The following is a 26,928-nucleotide window of genomic DNA, read 5'->3' as shown; positions in this document are numbered from 1 at the left end:
CATGGGTGGCGCTGTTTTCCTGCAAACACCCAACACTTGACGTCACGCTGGTGGGGTGGAGAGGGAGGAGGCGGGGGACTGGACAGACGCGAGACAGTTCCCTGGTGCTGAAGATCAAGAGCCTTTATTCTGGACTTGAAAAGAAGATGAAATGAGTTACGAGATGAATTAGATGGTACAACAAGGACACCGAAGGAGGAATTAAGGATCGCAAGCGGTCCAAACCGCATCGTGGCGTTACGGAGCTGTGAGAAGGAAACAATGGGATTCTGTGCAGCGATGCAGCGACACAAAAGGTACGTGACTCTGGTCCTGGTGTTCCTCGCGATTCATCACGCAACGGCCACGGTGATTCACTATTCTATACCAGAGGAGCAAAAAGAAGGATCGGTTGTAGCGAATCTGGCGACGGATCTCAGTTTGGATGTTTCATCGCTGATCAGGAGAAAGATGCGCCTCGACATCATCGCCAACAAAAAATATCTGGATGTGAACAAAGAGACTGGAGAGCTGTTCATTGTGGAGAAGATTGACCGCGAATACATTTGCCCAACAAAATCGTCAGCTTCTTGTTATCTCAAACTCGAGGTAATATTAGAAAACCCTGTGCGCATATTTAATATTGAGATAGAAATTGTAGACATAAACGACAACGCCCCACACTTCAGGAGGGAGATCATTCATTTAGACTTGTCCGAGTCGACACAGAAGGGGGAGAGATTCTCTCTCAGTAACGCAGTGGATCCTGATGTCGGAAGTCACACAGTTAAGACATACCAACTTAGCCAAAGTGAGCATTTCAAAATTGAAGTTCAGACTGGACGAGATGGATCAAAATTTGGCGAATTGATCCTCATGAAGACATTAGACAGAGAGCAACAGTCTCGTCATAATTTAATCCTAACAGCTGTAGATGGTGGAACTCCGGCAAGATCTGGAACTGCAAGTATTATAGTTCAGGTATTAGACACCAATGATAACGCTCCTACATTTGATAAATCTGTATATAATATAAACATGATGGAGAATTCTCCTCTGGGAAGTCTGGTCATTGATCTTAAAGCCACAGATTTAGATGAAGGGTCAAATTCAGAGTTAACATATTCCTACAGTTTATACACACCTGATAAAACACAGAAAACCTTTAACCTGAATCCTTCTACTGGTGAGATCACTGTGAAGGAGATGTTGAACTATGAGGACTTCAGGATTTATGACATGGAAGTCATAGCAACAGACAAAGGAGTCAACAGTTTGTCAGGACAGTGCACAATAAAGATCATGATTGAAGACATGAATGACAACCATCCAGAAATATCTATCAAGTCATTTCACAGTCCAGTCAGTGAAGATGTGGAAGTAGACACAGTGATCGCAGTGGTGAGTGTGAGCGATAAGGACTCTGGAGACAATGGAGTGGTTGATCTTCATATTCCAGATAACATGCCTTTCAAACTGAGGGAGTCCTCTGATAACTATTATGAGTTAGTAGTTTCAGAGCCATTAGATCGTGAGAAGGTTCCAGAATATGAGATCACCTTCAGTGTGACAGACAGAGGTTCTCCTCCTTTATCTGACAATGAAACTATGACCCTACAACTGCTGGATGTGAACGACAACGTCCCTCAGTTCCCTCAGTCCTTCTATACGATACGTGTGAATGAGAATAACGCACCTGGAGCTCTGCTGGGTTCACTGTCTGCGTTTGACCCTGACCTCCATGAGAACCAGTATCTAGTGTACGTCATCCTGGAGAGGGAGACAGCCAACACCTCCATGTCCATGCTGTTCTCCATCAACCCAGAGAATGGGAATCTTTTTGCTCTGAAAACTTTTGACTATGAGATAGAGAAGGAGTTTCTTTTCCACGTTGAGGCCCGAGACTCTGGTTCTCCTCCTCTCAGTAGCAACGTGACGGTTCACATCATCGTCGTGGACCAGAACGACAATGCTCCAGTGATCGTCTCTCCCTGGCGTGCTCACGGTTCAGTGGTGGAGGAGAAGATCCCCAGATCTACTGATAAAGGCTCTCTGGTTGCCAAGGTGATCGCCTTAGACACAGACTCTGTGCACAACTCTCGGATCACCTACCAGTTCCTCCAGGTGACCGACGCCACCTTGTTCAGTCTGGACCAGTACAACGGAGAGATCCGGACTATGAGGATGTTCAGTTACCGAGATCCACGTCACCAGAGGTTGGTTGTTGTTGCCAAGGACAACGGGGAGCCTGCTCTCTCTGCTACAGTCACCATCAATCTGTCCACAGTGGAGACTGCTGTGAAGTCCTACTCTGACATGACAGAGGTGCCTCTGGAATATGACATCTTTTCAGACCTCAACTTGTATTTGGTGATTGGACTGGGCTCAGTGTCCTTCCTGCTGCTCATCACCATACTGGTGACCATCGTGATCAAGTGTCAGACGCCCAAGAGCAGCAAAGCAGCTCCTCCCAGCAGGAACAGTGTGATCAGTGAGAGGAACTCCACCATCGCAGATTCCACTCTGGTGTCCAACGATGCCTACTGGTACAGTCTGTTCCTAGCAGAGACCAGGAAAGGCAAGCTGGTGGTCCGACAGCCTGTGCCAAAGGGCTCCAGATACATTGTGTCCAGTTTACCGAGGAGCACTGGAGTGACGGACACCAGTGACTCAGCTGCCTCTACTCTGCAGGTAAGAATTCAGATATTTAAGATTGACACATTTTCAACTGTGATTTTCCTTTTTGTTCTACAGTCATAATAATGGTCACAATAACGAAATGTGGGAAATATTTCAAACAAAACATGGACTTTCATGACCCAATGATGTCAAAAAAAAAAGATAAACAACAATAAAAAAAATTGAAGGTTCCGCAAATGATCTTTATATTACCCAAAATTAAACAATGTGACTCATTCACTCCTGAACTGCAACCGTAACAAATAAACACACAAAGGACATGACTGAACGTAAAGTTCAGACCACTGAATACGACGACCGAATAACGCCAAAACCAGAAATATATCCGATGGTTCAGTCCTTATATTCTTATAAATATAATGAAGAACAAGTAGTCGCAGCAGCCCGGATTATTCTAGTTCAGTCAAAATACAAAAACGCTTGGTGCATTGAATTGGGTCCTGACTGGAAAATCCCTCATTTAAAAAAAACAGTAATATAATGGAGATGATTAAAAACAACATTGCCATTTTGTACAACCTGGTGGATCACAATGAAGGATGCATTAATTTCATTCAAATACGTACACAGAAGATGACGAAATGGACACAATGTTTTCCTTCACACCTTGTTAATATGTGTCTGACAATTTGACCACCACCACTATTGCGATTAGTTCTACGACTACTGCATGACTGAAATCAATGTTAGCACAATCATCGCCATTTCTCCGACACATATCCATGACCATTAATACAATCGTTGTCATAAATTGTGGTTTAAGTGATAATGCTGAGCAAACGTAACACACGAATATTCTCAAACATGGATTTATTTGTCAAGGACATGAATGTTGGGGAAGAAAAGATGATTTCAAGACATGCCTGCATATCAGTAACAAAATTATTACTGAAACAACATCAGTTGTGAAATCACTGATGCCAGAGTAATTCCAGACAAAAGTGTTACATTTCAACGAAATGGTGGCGCTGTTTACTTATTAAGCCCCAGACCGTGACGTCATTCCAATGGGCAGGAAATAGAAGCGGGGTCTGGTCAGAGACTGACAGTTCCATGGTGCTGAAATTCACACTATACGCTCCGAAAAGAAGATACTGATTTCACGTGGATTGTACACACTAGAAGAGATTTTAAAGGAGGATTGCTATATCTATCGCAACATAACAGTAGCGGAGCCGTTACGGAGCTGTGAGAAGGAAACAATGGGATTGTGTTCAGAGATGCAGCGACACAAAAGGTACGTGACCCTGGTGCTGGTGTTCCTCGCGATTCATCACACAACGACCACGGTAATTCACTATTCTATACCAGAGGAGCAAAAAGAAGGATCGATCGTAGCGAATCTGGCGACGGATCTCAGTTTGGATGTTTCATCGCTGATCAGGAGAAAGATGCGCCTCGACATCATCGCCAACAAGAAATATCTGGATGTGAACAAAGAGACTGGAGAGCTGTTCATTGTGGAGAAGATTGACCGCGAGTACATTTGTACCACAAAATCATCAGCCTCGTGTTTTCTCGGACTGGAAGTAACGTTAGAAAATCCGTTGCGTATCTTCAACATTGAAATAGAGATTTTAGACATTAACGACAACGCCCCACTCTTCAGGAGAGACGCCATTCATTTAGATATTTCTGAGGCAACAGCGAAGGGGGAGAGATTCTCTCTCAGCTACGCGGTGGATCCAGATGCGGGAAGTAACTCAGTTAAAACATATTATCTCAGTGAAAGCGATCATTTTGAAGTCGATGTACAGACCGGAAGAGATGGGAAAAAAATAGCCGAATTGATTTTGAAAAAACAGTTAGACAGAGAGCAGCTGGCTCGTCATAATTTAATCCTGACAGCTGTAGACGGTGGCTCTCCGGCTAGATCTGGAACTGCAAGTATTATTGTTCATGTTTCAGACACAAATGATAACGCTCCTACATTTGATAAATCTGTGTATAATATCAACATGATGGAGAATTCTCCTCTAGGAAGTCTGGTCATTCATCTTAAAGCCACAGATCTAGATGAAGGGTCAAATTCAGAGTTAACATATTCCTACAGTTTATACACACCTGATAAAACACAGAAAACCTTTAACCTGAATCCTTCTACTGGTGAGATCACTGTGAAGGAGATGTTGAACTATGAGGACTTCAGGATTTATGACATGGAAGTCATAGCAACAGACAAAGGAGTCAACAGTTTGTCAGGACAGTGCACAATAAAGATCATGATCGAAGACATGAATGACAACCATCCAGAAATATCTATCAAGTCATTTCACAGTCCAGTCAGTGAAGATGTGGAAGTAGACACAGTGATCGCAGTGGTGAGTGTGAGCGATAAGGACTCTGGAGACAATGGAGTGGTCGATCTTCATATTCCAGATAACATGCCTTTCAAACTGAGGGAGTCCTCTGATAACTATTATGAGTTAGTAGTTTCAGAGCCATTTGACCGTGAGAAGGTTCCAGAATATGAGATCACCTTCAGTGTGACTGACAGAGGTTCTCCTCCTTTATCTGACAATGAAACTATGACCCTACAACTGCTGGACGTGAACGACAACGTCCCTCAGTTCCCTCAGTCCTTCTATACGATACGTGTGAATGAGAATAACGCACCTGGAGCTCTGCTGGGTTCACTGTCTGCGTTTGACCCTGACCTCCATGAGAACCAGTATCTAGTTTATGTCATCCTGGAGAGGGAGACAGCCAACACCTCCATGTCCATGCTGTTCTCCATCAACCCAGAGAATGGGAATCTTTTTGCTCTGAAAACTTTTGACTATGAGATAGAGAAGGAGTTTCTTTTCCACGTTGAGGCCAGAGACTCTGGTTCTCCTCCTCTCAGTAGCAACGTGACGGTTCACATCATCGTCGTGGACCAGAATGACAATGCTCCAGTGATCGTCTCTCCCTGGCGTGCTCACGGTTCAGTGGTGGAGGAGAAGATCCCCAGATCTACTGACAAAGGCTCTCTGGTTGCCAAGGTGATCGCCTTAGACACAGACTCTGTGCACAACTCTCGGATCACCTACCAGTTCCTCCAGGTGACCGACGCCACCTTGTTCAGTCTGGACCAGTACAACGGAGAGATCCGGACTATGAGGATGTTCAGTTACCGAGATCCACGTCACCAGAGGTTGGTTGTTGTTGCCAAGGACAACGGGGAGCCTGCTCTCTCTGCTACAGTCACCATCAATCTGTCCACAGTGGAGACTGCTGTGAAGTCCTACTCTGACATGACAGAGGTTCCTCTGGAATATGACATCTTTTCAGACTTCAACTTGTATTTGGTGATTGGACTGTGCTCAGTGTCCTTCCTGCTGCTCATCACCATACTGGTGACCATCGTGATCAAGTGTCAGACGCCCAAGAGCAGCAAAGCAGCTCCTCCCAGCAGGAACAGTGTGATCAGTGAGAGGAACTCCACCATCGCAGATTCCACTCTGGTGTCCAACGATGCCTACTGGTACAGTCTGTTCCTAGCAGAGACCAGGAAAGGCAAGCTGGTGGTCCGACAGCCTGTGCCAAAGGGCTCCAGATACATTGTGTCCAGTTTACCGAGGAGCACTGGAGTGACCGACACCAGTGACTCAGCTGCCTCCACTCTGCAGGTATGAAGTGTAATCTTTCATAAAGTTTTTTGGATACATTCTCCCACTGAGATTTTGCCCTTTAATGACTGTTACGTGACCATAAGACTAAATGTTACAAGGAATAATTGAAGGTGAAATTATATGACATATTTTGTAATATCGAAAATAGACTATTTAGCAATGTAAGTAAACAGATATTCACAGGTAAGGGTTGAATGCCAGGAGCTCACATTATCCATATTTTAATTGAGGACTACTTTTGAGTACAGATGTAAATAATCCCAATTATAATTGTGATGATATCACGAAGTCATAATTATTAATGACTTAAAAAACAAGAAGACGTTCATGATACACTCTTGAAAAGGAAACATGGATCAAGTGCTGCTACCATTTTAGATTTAGATTTCCAATATCAAATGCTGGAACAGCAACTCATTTTGAATCAAAAACAACAGCAGGAACACCAACAGCTCCCTGGGTTCAGAACAAAAATGAAATGGGAACGACAACAACATTCTTCATGACAAATCCTCTAACTATCTCTTCTTTTTCTACTTTCACCAATTTTACAACCACTGCAATGACAACTAGATTCTTCCTGAATCTTCCAATATTTGCATTGTTTCTTTTTTCATCTTGTGATCATCTTCATTGCCATTTACCATTTGACATCATCATCATACAAAAAAAACCTGATACATATACAGAAGGTGAAAACAAACGAACCAAATTGTTGATCAGGCAATGGCCAGGTTCAATTTGGGGAAGACAGTCGTATTAGCATCAATTGCAGCCTGTAATGGTATCAGACAGGAAAAATATTATCAACAGATTTCTGCATGAGATGTTGGACCCATCACAACAGTATATGGTTCCCACATGCTTGCGTCTTGTCGAGCTGCAGCAGGAGTAACTGCTTACCGCGGTACAATGCCGACACCTTGAGGCCAAATGAAACCACACTTCTCACGCTCAGAGACAGGGATTTCACATTCATGTAACCAAAAGTTAAACTTCTGCATCCGCTTTAAATAGAACTCAATATGAGTAAAACGCAACTTACTTTTGTTTAATGACGTAAGTGCTGTGTGTATTGCCCTTTGACAGAACATATAGTGACCGATTACCGAACATGAGCTGTGGTCGATGTACAGAAATGAGCAAACAAGCAAAGAAAATTGCCGCTCATTTGACAAGGAAGTGAATAATGGGAGAAAGTAGATGAAATCATTATTGTGATCTGCGTGTCTTCGAAAATAATGAAGTAAATATCGTACTTAAATGAAAGGTGAAATGTTAATTTCGTTGACTCCTTAGTCCATGCGTTAATGCCTGACAAATATGACGGCGGCGCTGTTTTCTTTATGAACGCCAGACCGTGACGTCACGTCGATGGGCAGGAAATAGAATCGGAGTCTGGTCAGAGACTGACAGTTCCGTGGTGCTGAAATGCAGACGGCACGTTCGTTTGGCGAAGCGTCTGTGACTTCTTGAGGATTTTATGTTTTGTACTGTACGATCACTATCAGGAGGATTTTTGTGTCGACAACAAAATAATAGCGGTCGTGGCGTCACCGAGCTGTGAGAAGGAAACAATAGGATTCTGTGCAGCGATGCAGCGACACAAAAGGTACGTGACCCTGGTGCTGGTGTTCCTCGCGATTCATCAGGCAACTACCACGGTGATCCACTATTCTATACCAGAGGAGCTAAAAGAAGGATCGATCGTTGCAAATCTGGCGACGGATCTCAGTTTGGATGTTTCATCACTGATCAGGAGAAAGATGCGTCTCGACATCATCGCCAACAAGAAATATCTGGATGTGAACAAAGAGACTGGAGAGCTGTTCATTGTGGAGAAGATTGACCGCGAACATATTTGTCCAGCGAAGTCGTCAGCCTCCTGTTATCTCAGATTGGAGGTGACTTTAGAAAATCCGTTGCGCATCTTCAACATAGAAATAGAGATTTTAGACATAAACGACAACGCCCCACTCTTCAGGAGAGACGCCATTCATTTAGATATTTCTGAGGCAACAGCGACGGGGGAGAAATTTTCTCTCAGTAACGCAGTGGATCCAGATGCGGGAAGTAACTCGGTCAAAACGTATTATCTAAGCGAAAGTGATAGTTTTTCGATTCAAGTCCAGACTGGTAGAGATAGTACAAAGATAGCTGAGTTGATTCTGAAAAAACATTTAGACAGAGAGCAGCAGTCTCGTCATAATTTAATCTTGACAGCTGTAGATGGTGGAACTCCGGCTAGATCTGGAACTGCAAGTATTATTGTTCATGTTTCAGACACAAATGATAACGCTCCAACATTTGATAAATCTGTGTATAATATCAACATGATGGAGAATTCTCCTCTGGGAAGTCTGGTCATTCATCTTAAAGCCACGGATCTAGATGAAGGGTCAAATTCAGACTTAACATATTCCTACAGTTTATACACACCTGAGAAAACACAGAAAACTTTTAACCTCAATCCTTCTACTGGTGAGATCACTGTGAAGGAGATGTTGAACTATGAGGACTTCAGGATTTATGACATGGAAGTCATAGCAACAGACAAAGGAGTCAACAGTTTGTCAGGACAGTGCACAATAAAGATCATGATTGAAGACATGAACGACAACCATCCAGAAATATCTATCAAGTCATTTCACAGTCCAGTCAGTGAAGATGTGGAAGTAGACACAGTGATCGCAGTGGTGAGTGTGAGCGATAAGGACTCTGGTGACAATGGAGTGGTTGATCTTCATATTCCAGTGAACATGCCTTTCAAACTGAGAGAGTCCTCTGATAACTACTATGAGTTGGTAGTTTCAGAGCCATTAGACCGTGAGAAGGTTCCAGAATATGAGATCACCTTCAGTGTGACTGACAGAGGTTCTCCTCCTTTATCTGACAATGAAACTATGACCCTACAACTGCTGGACGTGAACGACAACGTCCCTCAGTTCCCTCAGTCCTTCTATACGATACGTGTGAATGAGAATAACGCACCTGGAGCTCTGCTGGGTTCACTGTCTGCGTTTGACCCTGACCTCCATGAGAACCAGTATCTAGTTTACGTCATCCTGGAGAGGGAGACAGCCAACACCTCCATGTCCATGCTGTTCTCCATCAACCCAGAGAACGGGAATCTTTTTGCTCTGAAAACTTTTGACTATGAGATAGAGAAGGAGTTTCTTTTCCACGTTGAGGCCAGAGACTCTGGTTCTCCTCCTCTCAGTAGCAACGTGACGGTCCACATCATCGTCGTGGACCAGAACGACAATGCTCCAGTGATCGTCTCTCCCTGGCGTGCTCACGGTTCAGTGGTGGAGGAGAAGATCCCCAGATCTACTGATAAAGGCTCTCTGGTTGCCAAGGTGATCGCCTTAGACACAGACTCTGTGCACAACTCTCGGATCACCTACCAGTTCCTCCAGGTGACAGACGCCACCTTGTTCAGTCTGGACCAGTACAATGGAGAGATCCGGACTATGAGGATGTTCAGTTACCGAGATCCACGTCACCAGAGGTTGGTTGTTGTTGCCAAGGACAATGGGGAGCCTGCTCTCTCTGCTACAGTCACCATCAATCTGTCCACAGTGGAGACTGCTGTGAAGTCCTACTCTGACATGACAGAGGTTCCTCTGGAATATGACATCTTTTCAGACCTCAACTTGTATTTGGTGATTGGACTGGGCTCAGTGTCCTTCCTGCTGCTCATCACCATACTGGTGACCATCGTGATCAAGTGTCAGACACCCAAGAGCAGTAAAGCAGCTCCTCCCAGCAGGAACAGTGTGATCAGTGAGAGGAACTCCACCATCGCAGATTCCACTCTGGTGTCCAACGATGCCTACTGGTACAGTCTGTTCCTAGCAGAGACCAGGAAAGGCAAGCTGGTGGTCCGACAGCCTGTGCCAAAGGGCTCCAGATACATTGTGTCCAGTTTACCGAGGAGCACTGGAGTGACCGACACCAGTGACTCAGCTGCCTCCACACTGCAGGTATGAAGTGTAATCTTTCATAAAGCTTTTTGGAGACATTCTCCCACTGAGATTTTGCCCTTTAATGACTGTTACATGAACATGAGACTGAATGTTGCAAGGAATAATTGAAGGTGGCATCATATGACATATTGTGTAACATCGAAAATTGACCATATACTGTAGGAAAATAGATATTCACAGGTAAGGGTTTATTGCCAGGACCTCATATCCTCCAAATTTTAATTGAGGACTGCTTCTGAGTACAGATATAAAAATATCCCAATTATAACTGTAATGGCATTGCAAAGTTCTAGTCAACAATGACTTAGGAAATCAATTACTGGTGCAGCTGCTCATAATGAATCAATCACAACAACAGTAACATCACCTGTTTCTTGGGTTCAGAACAAAAATGAAATGGGAATGTCAACAACATTCTTGATATTCATGATCACAACAAATTTGTCTCTTCTTTTCACTACTTCCACCAATTTTACAACCACTGCAATGACCACTACATTCGTGTTGAATCTGCTAATATTGGCATTATTTCTTTTTTCATCTTGTGTTCATATTTGTTGCCATCACCATTGTCATCATCATACAGTCAAAAGTGATAAATATACAGAAGGTGAAAACAAACCGACGTATTTGTTGATGAAGCCATGGCCACAATTTGGGGAAGACAGTCGTTCAAGGTGGACTATCGATCAGAATACAGAAAGCAGATAACTGGACCTATGTCTGGTGAGAATGTGTTGAGTTCAGTCTCTTATCTGCAAGACTCAGAATTATTGGCTTCAATGGTAACCTGTAATGGTAACGTAGAGGAAAAGCATTATAAACAGATATGTATGTTAGTTAAACAATTACTTAAGCACTTCGACCATCACAACAATATATAGTTCCCACATGCCTACGTCTTGTCTCGCTGCAACAGGAATAACGAGTTATACGCGGTACAATTCCGACACCTTGCGGGCAATTGAAACTCCACACTTCTCACACTCTGTGACGGACATTTCACATTCACGTAAACTACAAGTTAAACTTGTGGATCCGTTTTAAAAGGTACTTAATCTGAGTAAAACACGACTTGCTTTTGTTTAATGAAGGAAAAGCTGAGTGTATTACACAGACGGCACATGTGGTGACCGATGACCGAACGTGACCTGTGGACGATGTACAGACATGAGGCAACAAGCAAAGAAAATTGCAGTTGATTTGCCAAGGAAGTGAATAATGGAAGACAGTAAATTCAATTATTATTGTGACCTGTGTGCCTTCGACAAAATGAAGTAGATATTGTACTTGAATGATAGATTAAATGTTAGTTTCGTTGGCCGCGTACTCAATGCGTTAATGACTCGCAAATAAGACGGCGGCGCTGTTTTCATTCTAAGCTCCAGACCGTGACGTCACGATGATGGGCAGGAAATAGAAGCACGGTCTGGTCAGAGACTGACAGTTCCGTGGTGCTGAAATTATCACGACACGTTCGTTTGGCGAAGCGTCTGTGACTTCATGAGGATTTTATGTACTATACGATCACCATAAGGAGGATTTTTGTGTCGAAAACAAAATAACAGCGGTCGTGGCGTCACCGAACTGTGAGAAGGAAACAATAGGATTCTGTGCAGCGATGCAGCGACACAAAAGGTACGTGACTCTGGTGCTGGTGTTCCTCGCGATTCATCAGGCAACTACCACGGTGATTCACTATTCTATACCAGAGGAGCTAAAAGAGGGATCGATTGTTGCAAATCTGGCGACGGATCTCAGTTTGGATGTTTCGTCGCTGATCAGGAGAAAGATGCGCCTCGACATTATCGCCAACAAGAAATATCTGGATGTGAACAAAGAGACTGGAGAGCTGTTCATTGTGGAGAAGATTGACCGGGAACACATTTGTCCAGCGAAGTCGTCAGCCTCGTGTTTTCTCGGACTAGAGGTGACTCTTGAAAATCCTGTGCGAATTTTCAATATTGAAATCGAGATATTAGACATGAATGACAACGCCCCACACTTCAGGAGAGACGTCATTCATCTAGATATATCCGAGTCGGCGCCAAAAGGGGAGAGATTTTCTCTCAGTAACGCAGTGGATCCAGATGCGGGAACTAATTCAGTTAAAACATATTACCTGAGTGACAATGACAATTTTGATATCGAGGTCCAGACCGGAAGGGATGGGAAAAAAATAGCAGAATTTATTCTGAAAAAACAGTTAGACAGAGAGCAGCAGGCTCGTCATAATTTAATACTGACAGCTGTCGATGGAGGAACACCGGCTAGATCTGGAACTGCAAGTATTATTGTGCAGGTTTTAGACACCAATGATAACGCTCCTACATTTGATCAATCTGTATATAACATTAACATGATGGAGAATTCTCCTTTAGGAAGTCTGGTCATTCATCTTAAAGCCACAGATCTAGATGAAGGGTCAAATTCAGACTTAACATATTCCTACAGTTTATACACACCTGAGAAAACACAGAAAACTTTTAACCTCAATCCTTCTACTGGTGAGATCACCGTGAAGGAGATGTTGAACTATGAGGACTTCAGGATTTATGACATGGAAGTCATAGCAACAGACAAAGGAGTCAACAGTTTGTCAGGACAGTGCACAATAAAGATCATGATTGAAGACATGAACGACAACCATCCAGAAATATCTATCAAGTCATTTCACAGTCCAGTCAGTGAAGATGTGGAAGTAGACACAGTGATCGCAGTGGTGAGTGTGAGCGATAAGGACTCTGGAGACAATGGAGTGGTTGATCTTCATATTCCAGATAACATGCCTTTCAAACTGAGGGAGTCCTCTGATAACTATTATGAGTTAGTAGTTTCAGAGGCATTAGATCGTGAGAAGGTTCCAGAATATGAGATCACCTTCAGTGTGACTGACAGAGGTTCTCCTCCTTTATCTGACAATGAAACTATGACCCTACAACTGCTGGACGTGAACGACAACGTCCCTCAGTTCCCTCAGTCCTTCTATACGATACGTGTGAATGAGAATAACGCACCTGGAGCTCTGCTGGGTTCACTGTCTGCGTATGACCCTGACCTCCATGAGAACCAGTATCTAGTTTACGTCATCCTGGAGAGGGAGACGGCCAACACCTCCATGTCCATGCTGTTCTCCATCAACCCAGAGAACGGGAATCTTTTTGCCCTGAAAACTTTTGACTATGAGATAGAGAAGGAGTTTCTTTTCCACGTTGAGGCCAGAGACTCTGGTTCTCCTCCTCTCAGTAGCAACGTGACGGTCCACATCATCGTCGTGGACCAGAACGACAATGCTCCAGTGATCGTCTCTCCCTGGCGTGCTCACGGTTCAGTGGTGGAGGAGAAGATCCCCAGATCTACTGATAAAGGCTCTCTGGTTGCCAAGGTGATCGCCTTAGACACAGACTCTGTGCACAACTCTCGGATCACCTACCAGTTCCTCCAGGTGACCGACGCCACCTTGTTCAGTCTGGACCAGTACAACGGAGAGATCCGGACTATGAGGATGTTCAGTTACCGAGATCCACGTCACCAGAGGTTGGTTGTTGTTGCCAAGGACAACGGGGAGCCTGCTCTCTCTGCTACAGTCACCATCAATCTGTCCACAGTGGAGACTGCTGTGAAGTCCTACTCTGACATGACAGAGGTGCCTCTGGAATATGACATCTTTTCAGACCTCAACTTGTATTTGGTGATTGGACTGGCCTCAGTGTCCTTCCTGCTGCTCATCACCATACTGGTGACCATCGTGATCAAGTGTCAGACGCCCAAGAGCAGCAAAGCAGCTCCTCCCAGCAGGAACAGTGTGATCAGTGAGAGGAACTCCACCATTGCAGATTCCACTCTGGTGTCCAACGATGCCTACTGGTACAGTCTGTTCCTAGCAGAGACCAGGAAAGGCAAACTGGTGGTCCGACAGCCTGTGCCAAAGGGCTCCAGATACATTGTGTCCAGTTTACCGAGGAGCACTGGAGTGACCGACACCAGTGACTCTGCTGCCTCCACTCTGCAGGTATGAAAAAGTTCCACATAGACTGCAGTGGATCGATTTCTGTTGTAATTACCTACCTATCCTCCTACTACCTATCCATCAGCCAAACACTTTACCGCATCACCACAGTTGCTCTATTTTTTTTTACTTTTTCTATGTCTGGTGGCCGTCATGTAGCAAATAACACAGTGAAAAATAATATTCCACCCATCATGTTTCATCTGTTCATCATCAACATCTAAACTCCATTTTCATTAGAAACACATTGTTGTGTGAAGAGACGTCAAGAAATAATTGTGTTCCTTTTAAGATTTTTTAAAGCAAATGCCTTCTGTCTATTACATTTTTTTATTTAGCAGTTTACAAAATTGTAGCAATATTCTGCCCTTCACAGCTGTGAAATGTTCATAAGAACGTCAATACACACATAACAAAAGGTTGTCATGTGCTGTTACAATATCTAGGAAAAAGAATAACAATCATAAGCGAAAAGAGTGTTGAGGAAACCAGAAATATATGTCATTGCCAGAATGCCAATTTGTGAAGTGTTTGTGTTCCAGAATTTAGGCAATGACGAGATAAGATGACATTTCTAAAACTATATGTGTATAGGGTTGGTGAGCTTCAGCGCGTATTTGGTCCTATATTTCAGCTGATATTCCAGAGTGAAATTCTGCCTCCCATCTGGCTTTAATGTTTGAAGTGTAGTTGCTGTCCGTGTTCCAGAAGTCTTTGTAAATTTCATCAATTACTTAGTTTTTGGTCAAATTTCCTCATTTGTTATAAAATTTACGAGTTGTGAATGTATATTATGTCATGAAGTGACTTCCAATTGTTGTCACTATAAACACAGGATATTTGGTTTTGTAAATGGGATCATAATCAGGCATAATCAAACTTTAATTTTTTTTGGAAAAATAGCGACGCAACTGTCACTACAAAGCTTCATTGATGCGATCTCAAAAACTGTATGAACAAATCTTATATTAATGTAAAGTGGAGTTGATAACTAAACAACAATGGAGCTGCTTCTTTGCCTCATCAATAAATCGCATCATCACTTTTACATTAAGTACTGAGAGGAATAGTGCCATTAATTTGGAGTGATCAGTGATTCATATTATGAATCAGAATTAAATAATATTTCTCCCTTATGGAAGGTCATGTACAAGTATAAAATGAAGGTAATTTTAGAAATATTGCTGTCTCGTTGTTAAATGTACATTTTATTCTTGAACAGGTAAATTTTCTCCTCTCTTGCTGCAGCGCCTTCATCATCAGAACCTTATGTGCCGTATGTTTCCATATAACAGTTAGTGACATCATCCGGTGTATCATTGTCTTGCTTTTATGCCTTTACAGGTATATGAAATACTGTTTCATGATTAGACCGTTTATTGTTTGTATGACTGTTGCGAAAAAAGTATGTGCATAATGCATCACATAGCAGCTTTAACTTCTTTTTACTTGCCGTTTTACTTGCCAAAAACTCAGAGGTTCAAACAATGACCAAAAACAATTCCTTCACCATGTAGCTATGAAAATGGTGAACATTTTAAATACAATTTATTTACTAGTTGTTAAATTCATAATGAAACTACAAATACCTGGTTGTGTATTCTTTTTTTCTCAATTTGAAAAATCAACAACTGCTTTGAAATCTTATTTTATTTTATTCGTCAATTTTCTTTTGTATTGATTAATGGTAGTTCTTAAATTACCTTGAGGTTCAGCAAATATTTTTGCCCCCTGAACACAAATTTAAAAACAAGAAATGGAAAATGCATTGCATTTCAAACATGCTGAAAACAACAACAACAATGCTACTACTACTACTACTAATACGTAGAACAACTTGTTTTTCAAATGGTAAGTTATGAACTCTGCAAATGCAAATATCAGGATTAAAAAAAAAAAAAAAAAAAATCAAGTAGAACAGCTGTCGCTCACATTCGCAAATTTAAGTCTGTTAACCCATTACAGTTTGAAATTACGATGCCAACAAGTCAGTAACTCTTGTTTTGCTCACACGAGTGCTATTTCAGGCTTTAGGAGTATCACTTTGCCCACAGGTGGCTGCGCGTAAAAGTAGTGGTGCGTCATTTAATCACCATGGCGCTGACACTGGAAAAGATGTTCACGTGAAAATATTAAAAGTTAGTATTTAAGAAAACAATTTAGCAATGATGAAGAAATATTTATATTGTGTTTAATATACGTTTTGTTTAAACATGCGTCGGAACAAATTTTGTCGCTGCTCTCCAAGAAAACTTTATACTTCGTGAGGTCATGTTTTCCTCTCATCTGATTGGATGAATTCCTCCCAGAGATGACGGTACAACGTCTTGCTCAAGGAGACGTCCGGCATTAGCCTGTGTTGCCCGTTGTCTTGCAGCTCGTCAAATTTGGCGTCAGTTAGTGGATCTAAAATCAACATGGCGCACCAACTTTGGCAACACGTCGGCGCATGGTACGTTTGTGCATTTATTTTAATAGCATTTATTTTGGAGGATGCGTCCGGTGTCACCCATTATTCTATCCCCGAGGAAATGGAGGAAGGTTCTGTTGTCGCTAATTTGGCGTCTGATTTGGGTTTGGACGTGAAGACCTTGCGCAAGAGGAAAATGCGCGTTGATGTCATCGCCAACAAAAAATATATCGACATCAATAAGGACACTGGCGAGCTGGTGATTATGGAACCGATCGACAGAGAATCACTTTGTCCAGCAAAGTCTAATTGCTTCCTTAAATTGGATGCAACAATCGAAAACCCCGTCCGCATGTTCAATATTGAGGTGGAAATCACGGATGTCAATGACAACGCTCCTCATTTTCGTCGCGGAACAATGCACCTGGACATATCTGAGTCAAGCGCGGTGGGGGAGAGATACTCTCTGAACAACGCAGTGGATCCTGACGTGGGAGAGAATTCTGTGAAGAACTATCACCTCAGTTCAAGCGAGCACTTCTCTATCGAAATACAGACGGGGAGAGACGGCTCCAAATTCGCTGATCTGATCCTGAAACAGACTCTGAACAGAGAGCAGCAGGCTGTTCATCATCTGACGCTCACTGCTGTGGACGGTGGGGTACCCGCGCGCACCGGGACAGCCAGCATCATTGTGCGGGTGCTGGATGTGAACGACAACGCCCCATCATTCGATCAAGACAAATACACCGTCAGTGTGATGGAGAACTCCCCCATTGGAAGTCTGGTGATCAAATTAAACGCCACTGATTTAGACGAAGGATTAAACTCTGATCTCTCTTATACATATAGTTTATATACGTCAGAGAGAACACAGAACATGTTTACACTGAATCCTCAAAGTGGTGAAATTAGAGTGAAGGAGATGATCAATTATGAGGATTTTAAATATTATGAAATGGAGATTATTGTTAGTGACAAAGGAGCGAAGCCACTGACTGGACAGTGCAAAGTGATGATAGAGGTGACAGATATGAACGATAACCACCCAGAAATTTCTATTAAATCATTCAGAAGTCCGATCAAAGAAAATGAACCGACAGACACAGTGATAGCAGTGGTGAGTGTGAGCGATAAGGACTCTGGAGACAATGGAGTGGTTGATCTTCATATTCCAGATAACATGCCTTTCAAACTGAGGGAGTCCTCTGATAACTATTATGAGTTGGTAGTTTCAGAGCCATTAGACCGTGAGAAGGTTCCAGAATATGAGATCACCTTCAGTGTGACTGACAGAGGTTCTCCTCCTTTATCTGACAATGAAACTATGACCCTACAACTGCTGGACGTGAACGACAACGTCCCTCAGTTCCCTCAGTCCTTCTATACGATACGTGTGAATGAGAATAACGCACCTGGAGCTCTGCTGGGTTCACTGTCTGCGTTTGACCCTGACCTCCATGAGAACCAGTATCTAGTTTACGTCATCCTGGAGAGGGAGACGGCCAACACCTCCATGTCCATGCTGTTCTCTATCAACCCAGAGAACGGGAATCTTTTTGCTCTGAAAACTTTTGACTATGAGATAGAGAAGGAGTTTCTTTTCCACGTTGAGGCCAGAGACTCTGGTTCTCCTCCACTCAGTAGCAACGTGACGGTCCACATCATCGTCGTGGACCAGAACGACAATGCTCCAGTGATCGTCTCTCCCTGGCGTGCTCACGGTTCAGTGGTGGAGGAGAAGATCCCCAGATCTACTGACAAAGGCTCTCTGGTTGCCAAGGTGATCGCCTTAGACACAGACTCTGTGCACAACTCTCGGATCACCTACCAGTTCCTCCAGGTGACTGATGCCACCTTGTTCAGTCTGGACCAGTACAACGGAGAGATCCGGACTATGAGGATGTTCAGTTACCGAGATCCACGACACCAGAGGTTGGTTGTTGTTGCCAAGGACAACGGGGAGCCTGCTCTCTCTGCTACAGTCACCATCAATCTGTCCACAGTGGAGACTGCTGTGAAGTCCTACTCTGACATGACAGAGGTTCCTCTGGAATATGACATCTTTTCAGACCTCAACTTGTATTTGGTGATTGGACTGGGCTCAGTGTCCTTCCTGCTGCTCATCACCATACTGGTGACCATCGTGATCAAGTGTCAGACGCCCAAGAGCAGCAAAGCAGCTCCTCCCAGCAGGAACAGTGTGATCAGTGAGAGGAACTCCACCATCGCAGATTCCACTCTGGTGTCCAACGATGCCTACTGGTACAGTCTGTTCCTAGCAGAGACCAGGAAAGGCAAGCTGGTGGTCCGACAGCCTGTGCCAAAGGGCTCCAGATACATTGTGTCCAGTTTACCGAGGAGCACTGGAGTGACCGACACCAGTGACTCTGCTGCCTCCACTCTGCAGGTACAGCCAGATATTTTATTTTGTATGTTCAGGAGGTTTTGAAATGGTTATACTGTCATTCGTGTTTATGAAAGAAAATAAATGCAAACAAATGTGCTCCATTTCATTTTATCATCAGCGTGAAAAATTTCCTGAAGTATATAAATAATCTCACTCATCTCACTCAAAAAGTAAACACAACAAACAAGCCAATAAAACAAACAAAAAAAACAGACAAACATGAATGCAACTCATGTTGATGTCAGGTGTAAGATGAGAACTCTTTTTCATCTCTATAAACTTTTCATGTCCCTTTCATCACTGTTCTCCGCGACTGTCATATTTGCTATTTAAAACATCCAAGTCTTTTACCCTCTACCCTCTAATCCACATCCACCCGAGTGTTTTTCAGGTTCACAGGACGAGGCAGCAGTTCCTCGCTGATTGTTGAGTGGATTTTGCATTGTTTATTCTCACGTCCATGTTGCACTAAATGTTTTTCTCTTGTTTTCCTCTCTTTAGTACCCTAAATGAAGGAAGTCCACTCTGCAGCAGGAGGTATGAAGAATCCCCCCAACACACCCACACATACGCATGCACGCTCTCATAAACTACTTTTCAGTCGTCATTTAAAATGGACCCTCAGCATTATCATGGCGTCATGCTCACTCAGCTCAGTGCTAAGCTGCTTCAGTGTAGATAGATAATGACATACATTTAATTATAATTACACATATAATTCACTACATTTACTCATTGTATTTGACTTTCCTTCCTTTATTGCTATTATTAATCTAATGGATTGAAGACCGTGACCTTGACGTGTTTATTTTTAGGCAGGACTTAAGTATGGTGGAACAGTTGTGTTTATTGCTGAAACATAAGTTTTGTATCGACGTCCACAGTCATGATTGCAGGCTGTAGCATGGCGGGGATCTGTCTGCTCAACATGCTCAGCAGGACAGCCTTGTACTCCCATCTTCTTTGACCCTAGACGCTGTTTTTTTTTTTTGTTCTGAAAGTTGTTCTGAATGTGTTTCCAGGTTTGTTGGTTTGAAATGATTGAGTACTGACTATATATATTCAATTCTCTACTGAAAAGGAGTAAGAGGAATAAGCTGTTAAATCATGATTTAGAAAATGCAAAGCTGAAATAGCCCTTGAGTTTGTGCTTTTTACAAACCTCATGGAGCATTTCTGACGTGCATGTGTCAAACAGAAACACAAAACCATCAATGCAAGTACAAGGCAGTTCAGGGCAATTCTAAATGATCACAACGCATCTTTTTATTCATCCTCATTTTGTTGTCCTTTAAATATAGAGATTAGCAAAATGACAAAGCACTGTCTCACTGTGTTATGTAGAATACCTACTTGGACAAAATTACAGTACACATTTCATTAATCAAATTACTCCTGTGGTGTGTTTTAATAACATTTTAAAGGATCTGTATTTATATTGAAAGACAATAATGACCTCCCTTGTATCCATGCTTAGAATGACCCTGTCTGACTGAACCATAATTGACTTTCTTGTGTGTTCACGAGTATTGAATGGCTTGTTTTATTATGGTCCTAAATATCCACTTCCTGGCACCTCTGCATTTATTTCATGTCTGGTGTGATCATGACCCATTTTTGCACGGAGGAGAGAGCACAAAGAGAAACCAGATCCTCACCAGTTACCTAGCAACCCCCCCCTCCCTCCAGTGATTTGCAGCATTTGTGGGATGCAGACTGCTTTTTTTATTCTCTACAAGAGTTTCAAATATTGCTCCTCTCACCAGTTTTCTCCTCTCACTGACAGGCATCTACATCCAGCAGCAGCAGACCCCCATAGACCTCCATCCCAGCGGTGACTTCATTCGAGACGAAAGGGGAGAAAGGATTGTTTTTAAATGCCTCAGACATGCGCTAGTCTCTTCCTCCCCTCATGGGGTTCAAGCATCAGCGGCTCATTGAGCTGATTTCCCAGCACATTGTCAATGCCTTGGTTGCCAAAAGACTCTGATGGTGATTGAAACCTGATATAAAAAAGCCACAATATGGGCCACATGAATGGACATGTTTAGTTGCCTTTGATTCATCAATCCCTCTCTAAACACATTGTGAATGCCGTGATTCTTAACCTTCCTTCCAAGCAGCATTTATCAATAAACCATCACAGATCAGTATTGGAATGAAACAGCACAAGAAAAAGAAGAGTTCCGAAAGCACTAGCATTTGTTAGCATGGAGCAAAGAGGGGCATCCGTTTTTATGTGTGTTTGCCTGTGATTTTTTTTTTTTTTCATTTTTTGTCAATGACTTGGTGCTTTAAATGTGATACCCAAATGGATTCCTGGGTGATGATTGGAAATAAGCACATCCGAGAAAAGCCTTGAGTCATTTTGTGACTGCTTTTTATTCATCTCTGCATGAAGTGGTGGCGTTAAATCAATAGCTTTACTCGTGCTTTGGTAGACCATCACCGTCAACAACACGGCTCATTCCAATCTAAAGTCACTTGTAGTGAACAATAATACATGTAAGATATAAGACGACATATCCGTTGCATTTGGGTGTTCATGGACTTTACTGTACATAGTCAGTGGGCTGTGCCTGAACGTTATTCCACTTGAGTATTTATGCTGCCAGCTAAACTTCAAAGTATGAGTCATGTAATTAAATGCACAACAATGTTTATTACTATTCAGTCAGTGTGTTTGAAAGGGGTATTCCAAATACCAAAGTATTATTGCTTTCATTGTGTTCAGCCATGTTGAAAATACAGTATTGATCTATTTTTTATTATTATTTCACTCTTTTAGTATATTTTCAAGGCAGACAGTGGTGTTAGATTGTCTTTCTTCATACCACTTTTGTAATGATTTACACAGCAATATATTCTTTCCAGCAGTATTGTGAAGTGTATTGTATGAGGTCGTATGCTCTGTGAGAACAAGTGAATTAAATGTATATACTTTAAAAGCAGAAAGCGACTGGTTCATTATGGTACACACATGCTTGCATTTTTGGGACCAACACTGGAGTGCCAACAGGAAACGAGGGAGGAACACAGACTGCAGTGCTCAGAGGACCAATCTGGACTGTCGGATGGCTGCAGATCTGTCACTTGCTCACACACACACACACACACACATGCACACAGGCAGACGCCGTCCCCTGGGAGATGATGTCATGTTCAGTCAGGCCTGTGGACAAAAGAAGGTTTCGTTTTTATAAATCATTTGTTTGTCTTTTATACATGGAAATAATCACAAGCACACTTTATTTTTGTTGCTTACACACACTGCTATGTCTAAGGAAACTTGAAATTTATGACACATTCACAAAAGGCTTCACTCCTCTGCTTAAATAACGTTTTATGAATATTTAGTGCTGGGTATACTCAATATTAATTCGTGGAAGGTGCAGTTTCCCACCATGTGGTGCTCAGAAAGAGGAGAAGAACGATGAACGCAGCACTCACAGACGCCCTCCCCCCATCCTTCCAGGGCGTCTCCCTGCTTCCATCAGCACCACCGGCAGTGACGTTTCCATGACAACGTGAGGTCTGCTTTCAAGGGTGCGCATTGCGCTCTGACCTTGCCTGCGGTTTCCCACCTTTCGACTGTCCTGATTTTTAGAGCGTGGGCATCAACATCTGAATGTAGCGAGTAACAGAATATTAAAGATAACGTTTTAAGATGATACTCTAGAGCAGCAGGGCGGAAGTGTGACGCAGAATGCGGCACTCCTCGAGTACGCGCACGCGCATGCTTGGCCCACATCCAGAATCAATGCACAGCAGGCGAAAATGGTGGCTGCTGAAAACAAATCTAGGTCACCTTGACTTTCACTGGTGGTCGTTCTTTTTTTCCACCATGTCAGTACTCTCTTTTCCAACACGCCAATGAAGTGAGCCACAGTCGCAAGAGAGCGATAGTTTCTGTTGCAGAACAGTTAACAACCATTTCTGGAGGCGTCTCATTTTACTCCACGAGAGGGCGCTGTTCACCGATAATCTATCATGGATGTGGGAGTGAACTGCCGCTGTTAAAGGGACCGCTTTCGCAATAATCCAGAATAGAAGTTCCGATACTGTTTATAAGAACATAAATATTTAGTTGCATTAAAATAATTCTGAATCGTTATTAAAGTGAAAATTGTAACGAGCGGTGGCTTCAAAAAGAACACCTTAATTAAATGGTGATAAAATAACAAATACAAACTATAATTCTATGATGCAATTTAAATTATATTTAACCGAATTAGCTAACATTTAAAGGGATGCATTTAAAATACATAATAATAATATTAATAATATGATTATGATTATTTAATAATAATATATAACAAAAACAACAACAATAACGAACAATAATAATAATAAATGCGTATTGTAGAAAATTATGATGAACACAATACATTCATTTTCGTAATTAATGAGCGAACTTCTGACTTTACAATATATTTAAATCATGTATATAATAATAATAATAATAACAATAATAATAATAAATACGTGTTATCGGGAATTGAACATAAAAATACATAATTTGTAGTAATTAATGAGTGAACTTCTGACTTTACAATATATTTAAATCATGTATATAATAATAATAATAATAATAATAATAATAATAATAATAATAATAATAATAATAATAATAATATAATAATAATAAATACGTGTTATCGCGAATTATGATGAACATAAAACTACATAATTTGTAGTAATTAATGATTGAACTTCTGACTTTACAATATATTTAAATCATGCATATAATAATAATAATAATAGGTTGTGCAAAGCACACTGAATCAAAACTGTACTGTCGACAGACCATCACAGGGTTGCGCTGTCACACTACATATCGGAGAGAGGATCAGGAAGGATCTTTGTTTCAAGTCCTCGCTTAAAGTCACGCGTGGATGAGCGGACGAAACATTCCCCATCTGTGCTGGACGGTTTACGCTGATCGTCGCTCTTTTTCCTCAGAAATGCTCCTTTAAAAGTCTTTATATTTTCTTTTTCAAGGAAGACCGTGTCGAACAATGGGGATGACAGACTGCAAAAGATCTTACTGTGTGGCCGGAACCTCTCTTTGTCTGGCGCTGCTGATTCTGGGGATTGATGCGCAAATACGGTATTCCATCATGGAAGAGTTGCGGTCAGGGACGGCGGTTGGAAACATAGCAAAGGACCTCGGACTGGATTTGGGAAGATTTGTGGATAGAAATCTTCGAGTCACGTCGGGAACAAAGCCGGACCTGTTTAAGGTAAATCCCAAAGATGGAATTCTGTCCGTGAATCAGAGAGTCGACAGAGAGGAGCTGTGCGGCAGCGCGGCGCCGTGCGTCGTTAATTTAAAAGCAATTGTTGAAAATCCCCTCGAAATGCATCAAGTTATGGTCGAGATTATCGATGTGAACGACATTTCTCCTAAATTCATGGACGTGAATTACACATTAGAGATCCTGGAGTTGTCTCCAATTGGCTCTCGGTTTCAGATCGAAGGCGCGCACGACTTAGATGTTGGATTAAATTCAATACAATCTTATAAACTAAACCACAATCCATATTTTCGCTTGGAAACTGAGGATTTTGGTGATGACGGAAAAGTCCCGTTCATTGTTCAGCAACGGCCTTTAGACAGAGAGCACACTGCAACACATCACTTATTATTAACGGCAATTGACGGCGGTAAACCTCCAAAATCTGGAACGTTAAATATCACTATTAATGTGTCTGATGTAAACGACAGCCCTCCTGTCTGCGACAAGCAGAAATACACGGTTACCGTGAAAGAAAATGCACCGACAGGAACGTACCTATTGTCCGTGAAGGCATCAGACCCGGATGAGGGGATGAACGGCGAGATCGAATATTCACTACGAAGTAAATTTCGCGGGCTTTCAAGCGAGCCTTTCGAGTTAGACAAAACCACCGGCGCCTTGACTGTAAAAGGAGGCCTGGATTATGAAGAAAAGCAAACATATGAAATAAAAATTCAGGCATCGGACAGAGGCGCAGTGTCACTCTCGACACACTGTAACGTGGTCATCAGGGTGGAGGACGTGAATGACAACCAACCGGATATTGACATCACATCGCTGTCAAGTCGGATTCCCGAGGATTCCCCACCTGGCACGGTGGTGGCGCTGGTGGGTGTGACAGACCGTGACTCTGGCGAGAACGGACGGGTGATCTGCAGCGTGCCCCTAAACTTACCTTTTGATTTGAAACCATCACCTGACGGTCAGTCATACTCTCTGGTAACAAAGGAATATTTAGATAAAGAGAAAACATTCAGTTATGACATTGCGATCACAGCCAAAGATATTGGCAGCCCACCACTGTCATCTACAACTGTTATAAGAGTAGATGTGCTAGATGTGAATGATAATGCTCCACTTTTCACTGAAAGTCCGTACACTATTTATCTGGTTGAAAACAACAAACCAGGTGCCTCTGTTTTTTCAGTCACAGCGATCGATAGCGATGAAGGTCAAAATGCCGCCGTTACATACTCAGTTGACCGTAAAACTTCAGGTAATAACCCAGCTTCTTTTTTAATTGTAAACGAGGCAAATGGAACAATAACAGCGCTAAAAAGTTTTGACTATGAGACATTAAAGAGTTTCCAGTTCCACGTTGTGGCCACAGATTCTGGAAGTCCATCACTGAGCAGCAACGTGACAGTGAACGTGTTCATCCTGGATCAGAACGACAACCCTCCAGTCATCCTGTATCCAGTCAACTCCAACGGTTCTGCTGAAGGTGTGGAGGAGATTCCCCGCAATGTGAACGCAGGACACTTGGTGACTAAAGTCAGAGCTTATGACGCTGATGTAGGTTACAACGGCTGGTTGCTGTTTTCACTGCAGCAAGTTTCTGACCACAGCCTCTTTGGTTTGGACCGCTATACGGGACAGATCAGAACTCTCCGCTCGTTCACAGAGACAGACGAGGCGGAACATAAACTGGTCATACTGGTCAAAGACAATGGGAACGTGTCTCTCTCAGCAACAGCTACTGTGCTGGTCAAAGTTGTGGAGCCCAAAGAGGCTTTTGCTGCTTCTGATGTGAAAAGCTCAGCAAAAGTGGATGAAGACACAGATGTGACGTTTTACCTGATGATCACTTTGGGCTCAGTTTCAGTCCTTTTCATCATCAGCATCATCGTGTTGATCGCAATGCAGTGCTCCAAGTCCACAGACTACACTTCTAAATATCTGCAAGAGACCAACTATGATGGAACTCTGTGCCACAGCATCCAGTACAGATCTGGAGACAAGCGCTACATGCTAGTTGGACCCAGAATGAGTATTGGATCTACTATAGTTCCTGGCAGCCATGCCAACACTCTGGTGCTGCCTGACAGGAGGAGGACCTCTGAAGAGGTAAGATAATGGAATTTATCTGCTGATAAAAAGAATGTTTTAATGAAACAGCGCAATTACTGGTGTCAGGTTTATACGGTGCTCTCCATGGTGCTGAAGCTGCTTGCGCTTGTTCATGACTGCATTACTACGAAAGTAATACGTTTTGTTTTGAGTTTTCATTCACAAAAATCTAAAGAAATATAGAAAAGAATAACGACCATTAAAGTGGAATTTTATGCAAAGTATCCACCACATTTGTTTTTAGATGTTTCTTTTTTAATTTAAATGTAATCACAATTTTAGCATGTGTACGCTTTTTCTAACCCAGTCTCAGTGCTTTAGTACATACAGCTCACCTTTAAATACCATCATCTATATCATTCTAGATTAAGATTAATTGCATTACATCATTTATTGCTAAAATAATAGCTGTGTGTGTCATTTTTATTATAGTTTAAATAGATATCG

General features: G+C 42.4%; 4 protein-coding genes across 6 annotated transcripts; all 4 read left to right on the top strand.

The window, feature by feature from the left end:
- The first annotated feature begins 76 nt into the window (after nt 1-76).
- LOC128767096 (protocadherin alpha-C2-like) lies at nt 77-21,008 on the top strand. The gene is made up of 3 exons (XM_053878819.1): nt 77-2,670; nt 19,613-19,648; nt 20,898-21,008. The coding sequence occupies exons 1-2, from the start codon at nt 262-264 to the stop codon at nt 19,622-19,624; spliced, it is 2,421 nt and encodes an 806-aa protein (XP_053734794.1). The 5' UTR covers nt 77-261; the 3' UTR covers nt 19,625-19,648; nt 20,898-21,008.
- Nucleotides 2,706-21,005, top strand: LOC128767095 (protocadherin alpha-C2-like). 3 transcript variants are annotated; one of them, XM_053878815.1, is made up of 3 exons: nt 2,706-6,290; nt 19,613-19,648; nt 20,898-20,995. In XM_053878815.1, exons 1-2 carry the CDS (start codon nt 3,882-3,884, stop codon nt 19,622-19,624), a joined length of 2,421 nt encoding a protein of 806 aa, XP_053734790.1. In that variant the 5' UTR covers nt 2,706-3,881; the 3' UTR covers nt 19,625-19,648; nt 20,898-20,995. The 3 variants fall into 3 exon arrangements, with proteins under 3 accessions (XP_053734790.1, XP_053734793.1, XP_053734792.1); XM_053878818.1 differs by lacking the exon at nt 2,706-6,290 and adding an exon at nt 6,299-10,279 and having other exon boundaries at nt 20,898-21,005; XM_053878817.1 differs by lacking the exon at nt 2,706-6,290 and adding an exon at nt 16,702-19,111 and having other exon boundaries at nt 20,898-21,005.
- On the top strand, nt 10,354-14,303 carry si:ch73-233f7.3 (protocadherin alpha-C2). Its single transcript, XM_053878820.1, has one exon. It carries the CDS (start codon nt 11,904-11,906, stop codon nt 14,298-14,300), a length of 2,397 nt encoding a protein of 798 aa, XP_053734795.1. The 5' UTR covers nt 10,354-11,903; the 3' UTR covers nt 14,301-14,303.
- Nucleotides 21,009-23,990: 2,982 nt separating the features above from the next.
- On the top strand, nt 23,991-26,487 carry LOC128767350 (protocadherin gamma-A1-like). The gene has a single exon (XM_053879339.1). It carries the CDS (start codon nt 24,130-24,132, stop codon nt 26,485-26,487), a length of 2,358 nt encoding a protein of 785 aa, XP_053735314.1. The 5' UTR covers nt 23,991-24,129.
- Nucleotides 26,488-26,928: the final 441 nt, after the last annotated feature.

This window comes from Synchiropus splendidus, chromosome 11 (assembly GCF_027744825.2).
Source record: "Synchiropus splendidus isolate RoL2022-P1 chromosome 11, RoL_Sspl_1.0, whole genome shotgun sequence".
Classification (NCBI taxonomy): domain Eukaryota; kingdom Metazoa; phylum Chordata; class Actinopteri; order Syngnathiformes; family Callionymidae; genus Synchiropus; species Synchiropus splendidus.
This window is presented reverse-complemented; position numbering and strand designations above follow the sequence as displayed.

What these genes read in the sequence shown, in the direction of transcription:
- LOC128767095 (XM_053878815.1), top strand. Translation starts at nt 3,882, where the DNA reads ATGGGATTGTGTTCAGAGATGCAGCGACACAAAAGGTACGTGACCCTG.
- si:ch73-233f7.3 (XM_053878820.1), top strand. Translation starts at nt 11,904, where the DNA reads ATGCAGCGACACAAAAGGTACGTGACTCTGGTGCTGGTGTTCCTCGCG.
- LOC128767350 (XM_053879339.1), top strand. Translation starts at nt 24,130, where the DNA reads ATGGGGATGACAGACTGCAAAAGATCTTACTGTGTGGCCGGAACCTCT.
- LOC128767096 (XM_053878819.1), top strand. Translation starts at nt 262, where the DNA reads ATGGGATTCTGTGCAGCGATGCAGCGACACAAAAGGTACGTGACTCTG.